General features: G+C 43.9%; 1 protein-coding gene across 1 annotated transcript; it reads left to right on the top strand.

The window, feature by feature from the left end:
- The first annotated feature begins 1,658 nt into the window (after positions 1-1,658).
- On the top strand, positions 1,659-4,430 carry LOC133534086 (uncharacterized). Its single transcript, XM_061873175.1, has 2 exons — positions 1,659-2,776; positions 3,148-4,430. The coding sequence occupies exons 1-2, from the start codon at positions 1,802-1,804 to the stop codon at positions 3,151-3,153; spliced, it is 981 nt and encodes a 326-aa protein (XP_061729159.1). The 5' UTR covers positions 1,659-1,801; the 3' UTR covers positions 3,154-4,430.
- Positions 4,431-4,723: the final 293 nt, after the last annotated feature.

Below are 4,723 nucleotides of genomic sequence, written 5' to 3'. Positions count from 1 at the left end.
TACGCATTTGTGAACGACACTACGCGCTAGAGACCGACCGCCAACTGGCCAGAATTCGTCGCGTATAGAGCTAAGGAGCAACTGAGGGCCAGCATGTAGTAGACGTAGGTGTTCGCTTTCCATCAAGAGCCGTGCAAAGTGATGCTTACCGTCCAATAGGACCGGGTGCTTTTTCTCGTAATTGCAATCGGCATTTTGTAAGCGACCACCTACTCTAATTACGCTGTCGCCATCAACAAAGACGGCTAACTGTAACAAATATGATTTAGTTTTAAGCTTCTTTCCTTGTAAAAGTATAGATAATTCTGTAGCATAAGTTTGTTTTTGTGATAGTTTTACTAAGTAGGTTAATGCATTATTTATTTCTTCTAATTTTAAGGTTCCTATTGTTTTAGTTTTAGGGTTTTTACAGTTGTGAATAAAGCGAAAGATATATTCTACTATTCTTTTTAATTTATTCGCCTTGGAATAATTTTCAAACACTATCAAGGGCGATTGCTCAATATTAATCATGGCAAATATTGAGCTGTCGCTCTGCTTCTTCCTTTCAGGTGAATTGGTATCTATAGAACCTATATTCTGTGGCCAGCTACTCTCATCATGCAGTAAATAGGATGGGCCATGCCACCATAAACTCAGTTCCGGCAACTGACCAGGTTCGACTCCTCGGGAGGCCAAATCTGCAGGATTTAAGGCAGTTGGCACATGCCGCCAGGAATCTCTCGTAGTTAATTCATGTATATCATTAACACGATTCGATACAAAAGCCTTAAACAGTTTTGGTTTGTTTCGTATCCAGCCCAACGCCACGGAACTGTCAGTCCAAAAAACCTTGCGATCCACAGTACAGCGCAATGCACTAGTGACCTTGGCAGCTAGCCGCGCACCTAATAGCGCTCCCGATAATTCAAGTTTCGGAATAGTCAATATTGATCTAATTGAGGCTACGCGCGTTTTGGCACATAAAAGATTAACAGCCACATTGCCAGCGCCATCTGTCGACCGCAAGTAGATACACGCTGCATAAGCTGTTTGAGAAGCATCCACAAAACAATGCATCTGAATTGAAGTGGGACTGGAACACAAAACGTGTCGAGGTACCTTTAGGTTTGCCATAACATGCACGTTTGACAAAAATTTAAGCCAGATTTTTTTTACATCTATTGGTACTTCATCTTCCCAAGATAATTTAAGAATCCATAGTTTTTGAAGCAATATTTTTAGCTTTATTGTGCATGCACTGAGCAAGCCCATTGGGTCAAATATTTTGCATGTATTGGACAAAATTACCCGCTTTGTTATGGCACAGCTATTTTTGTCCAATTTCACTGAAAATTGTAAGGTATCATGATCAGGAAACCAAATTAAGCCCAATACGCTGGCCTGTTTATTTAAGTCTAATGACTGAGTTGAAGTACAGTCCTCTTCGAAAATTTGTGGACAATTTGTTCTAAATTTGTGAATAGGGAAGCAAGCTGAGGCAAGCTTTTCTTTAACTAACTCGTAAATGTGCCTTAGGTTGCTTTCACTTTCAGCGCCACTAAGGAAATCATCGTAATAAAAATCATGTTTTATTATTTCGGACACTATTTTGTGTGATGTTTTTTGTGATGTACCTATGTAGGTAGACACATATATATTGTTTTACGTGTGTCACGTATGTCAGTCCGGAATAAATCCTCGAACAAGTACAGTGCCTATTATTGACGAAACCTATCCGTATTCCTAGTCCCTCGGGATACATTACAGTGGCGACAGGTAGTGATAATTTCGCGTGTGCAGTACATTTAAATAAATTAAAATGTCGATCGGCAAGCTACACGAATTTAACGTCAGCAATGGCGCGTGGTCATCGTACATGGATCGCGTGGAAATGTACTACAAGGTCAACGCAGTGCAAGACGACATGAAAGTGCCGGTATTAATTGCAGCGATGGGTGATGAGGCATATGAGCTACTGGAGAACTTGGCCAGTCCTACAAAGCCAGCGGAGCTAACCTTAGATAAAATAAAAGAACTAATGTCACATCATTTGCAGCCAACACCGTCGGTTTTAGCCGAAAGATACCGGTTCCGGCAAAGGCGGCAAAATGTCGGCGAAAATGTAGCTACGTATGTGGCGGAGTTAAAAAGGCTATCCAAGCATTGTAAATTTGGCTCAGAGTTGAACGGTAACCTTAGGGATCAGTTCATTTGTGGCTTAATCAGCGATTTGATTAGGCAGCGGCTTTTTGCGGAGGACGACAGCATAACCTTTGCAGCTGCAGTCAAACTCGCTACATCATTGGAGGCTGCAGAGAGGGACGCGGCGATAGTGGAGCAAGGGAAGGTAACGGGTTCGAGCGGGACGGGAGATATGCAGGCCGTTATGTTTGCGAGTCGGGCGAGATCGGGCACATTCAGCGGAGGACAATCGCGGGCGCCTGTAGTTACGCAACAGCGGCGAAACGTAAATTCCAATGGCCGGCAAGAAAGGCACTGCGACGCCTGTGGCGCACGCAGTCATAATTACGCGAATTGCAAGTTCCGGGATTATGTGTGCAGCAAGTGTCAGCGTACAGGTCACTTGCGGCGGGTGTGCCCGGACTGGGGCGCGGCTACGGGACCCGCGGGCCGTGGCGGAGCGCGGGCGTCCGGCCGGCGCGGAGGGGCAGCGACGGCGGCGCCGGCGCGGAGTGCCATGCATTTTGGGGTGGCCGATCACGAACCAAGTGAGGATTACGGCGGAGACATCGAGGAAGAATTACATCACCTATGTTTAAATAACTATCCGGCGGTGAGTTTACCGATATGTATAGACAACATATATATTAATATGGAAGTAGATACTGGCGCGGCAATTTCCTGTATTAGTAAGGCCACATATGACCGATATTTTTCTCATATAAATATAGAACCCGATAAAACGGTATTCAATTACTACACGGGGCCACCTATTAGGCCTTTAGGTATTATTAGACCCTTAGTGACCTACAATGAGTGCAGTAAACAATTAGAGTTGTTCATTATAGAGGGTGGCTCAACTTCTTTGTTGGGCAGGAGGTGGTTGGTCGAACTAAATATAAAAATACCAGAGTTAAAATGTAATTATGTAATAGACGAGGCCAGTGGAAAAGGTAAACAAGACATTGTAAATTTGCTCGGCAGATATGAGGCGTTGTTCAGCGACGGACTGGGCCGGTACAAGGGCGGCAAGGCGACCTTGAGGGTGCGGGAGGGCGCAGCACCGGTGTTCCATCGCGCACGCCCGATGCCCTATGCGCTGCGCGAGCGCGTGGACGCCGAACTGGACGCCATGCTGAGCGCCGGCGTCATCGAGCCCGTCGACTGCTCGGACTGGGCATCACCACTGGTACCTATTAATAAGCCGGACGGTTCGCTTAGAATTTGTGCAGACTATAAAACTACCTTCCTTAAATCCGTATTTATTGGTCGATCGGTATCCACTCCCTAAAATAGAAGATGTTCTTGTTAATTTAAATGGCAATATGTACTTTAGTAAAATTGATCTTTCACAAGCGTACAACCAAGTTGAATTGGACGACTCGAAACGTTACACGGTTATAAACACCCATCGAGGGTTGTTTCAGTACAATAGACTAGTGTACGGCTTATCATCTAGTGTAGGGATATTTCAGCGTATTATGATGAATTTATTAGGTAACATACCTAATGTACAAATATTTTTAGACGATGTTATTATCGGGGGCAAAACTCAATCGGAACATCTACAAGCCTTAGAAGCGGTTTTCCAACGTCTCCTTAATAACGGATTGAAATTGAGGAAAAATAAATGCGTTTTTTTGGCTAAGGAAGTAACTTACTTAGGGTATGTCGTTTCTAGGGAGGGCATCAAACCAGATACAACAAAGATAAAAGCGATTTTGCAAATGCCACAACCCCGTAACGTATCAGAGCTAAGGTCGTTTTTAGGGACAGTAAATTTTTTCGGTAGGTTTATTAAAAATCTCAGTTTAATATTGTCACCTCTTTATAAACTATTAAAAAAGGAGGCGGAGTGGCACTGGAGCAAGGAGTGCGGAGAATCTTTCGTGCAAGTAAAACGATTGTTGTCAGGCGCTAACGTATTAAGGCATTACGATCCAAGTAAACGTTTGATAGCAACTTGTGATGCGTCACCCCGGGGGGTGGGGGCGGTTTTGACCCAAATTGGACCGGACGGCGGCGAACGCCCGGTCGCGTACGCATCTCGTACCTTAAACAGCGCGGAGGCGAATTATTCGCAGATACACCGTGAAGCTTTAGGTATTATTTTTTGTGTCAAGAAATTTCACCAGTACCTTTACGGACGTCATTTCACATTGCGCACAGATCATAAACCACTAGTATCAATATTTGGACCGAATACGGGTATACCGACAATGACAGCTAGCAGGATGCAGCGGTGGGCAATCATATTATCAGCTTATGATTATTTTTTTTTATTTTTTTTTTTTTTAATTTATTTAGAAAACAAACAGCCTTTTACAAATATGTCTAAAGTAAATGAACTAAAAATAGGCCTAAAGTTTCCTACATTCAGTGCCGGATTAACCATTAAGCAAAATAAGCACTTGCTTAGGGCACCACGTCTAGGGGGGCACCAAAATCGTAGGAAAAAAACGCGCAGGCTGCATCGCAGTCGTAGTACTTATGTACACGAAATTTTTTGTCGACTTTGACGTGTGCAAGTACCCATCTAATAACGGGGTCGTAATAGAGT

This window comes from Cydia pomonella, unplaced genomic scaffold, assembly GCF_033807575.1.
Source record: "Cydia pomonella isolate Wapato2018A unplaced genomic scaffold, ilCydPomo1 PGA_scaffold_49, whole genome shotgun sequence".
NCBI classification, from domain to species: Eukaryota; Metazoa; Arthropoda; class Insecta; order Lepidoptera; family Tortricidae; genus Cydia; species Cydia pomonella.
Note: the sequence above shows the minus strand (reverse complement) of the source record. Positions and strands in the feature narration are given on the sequence as shown.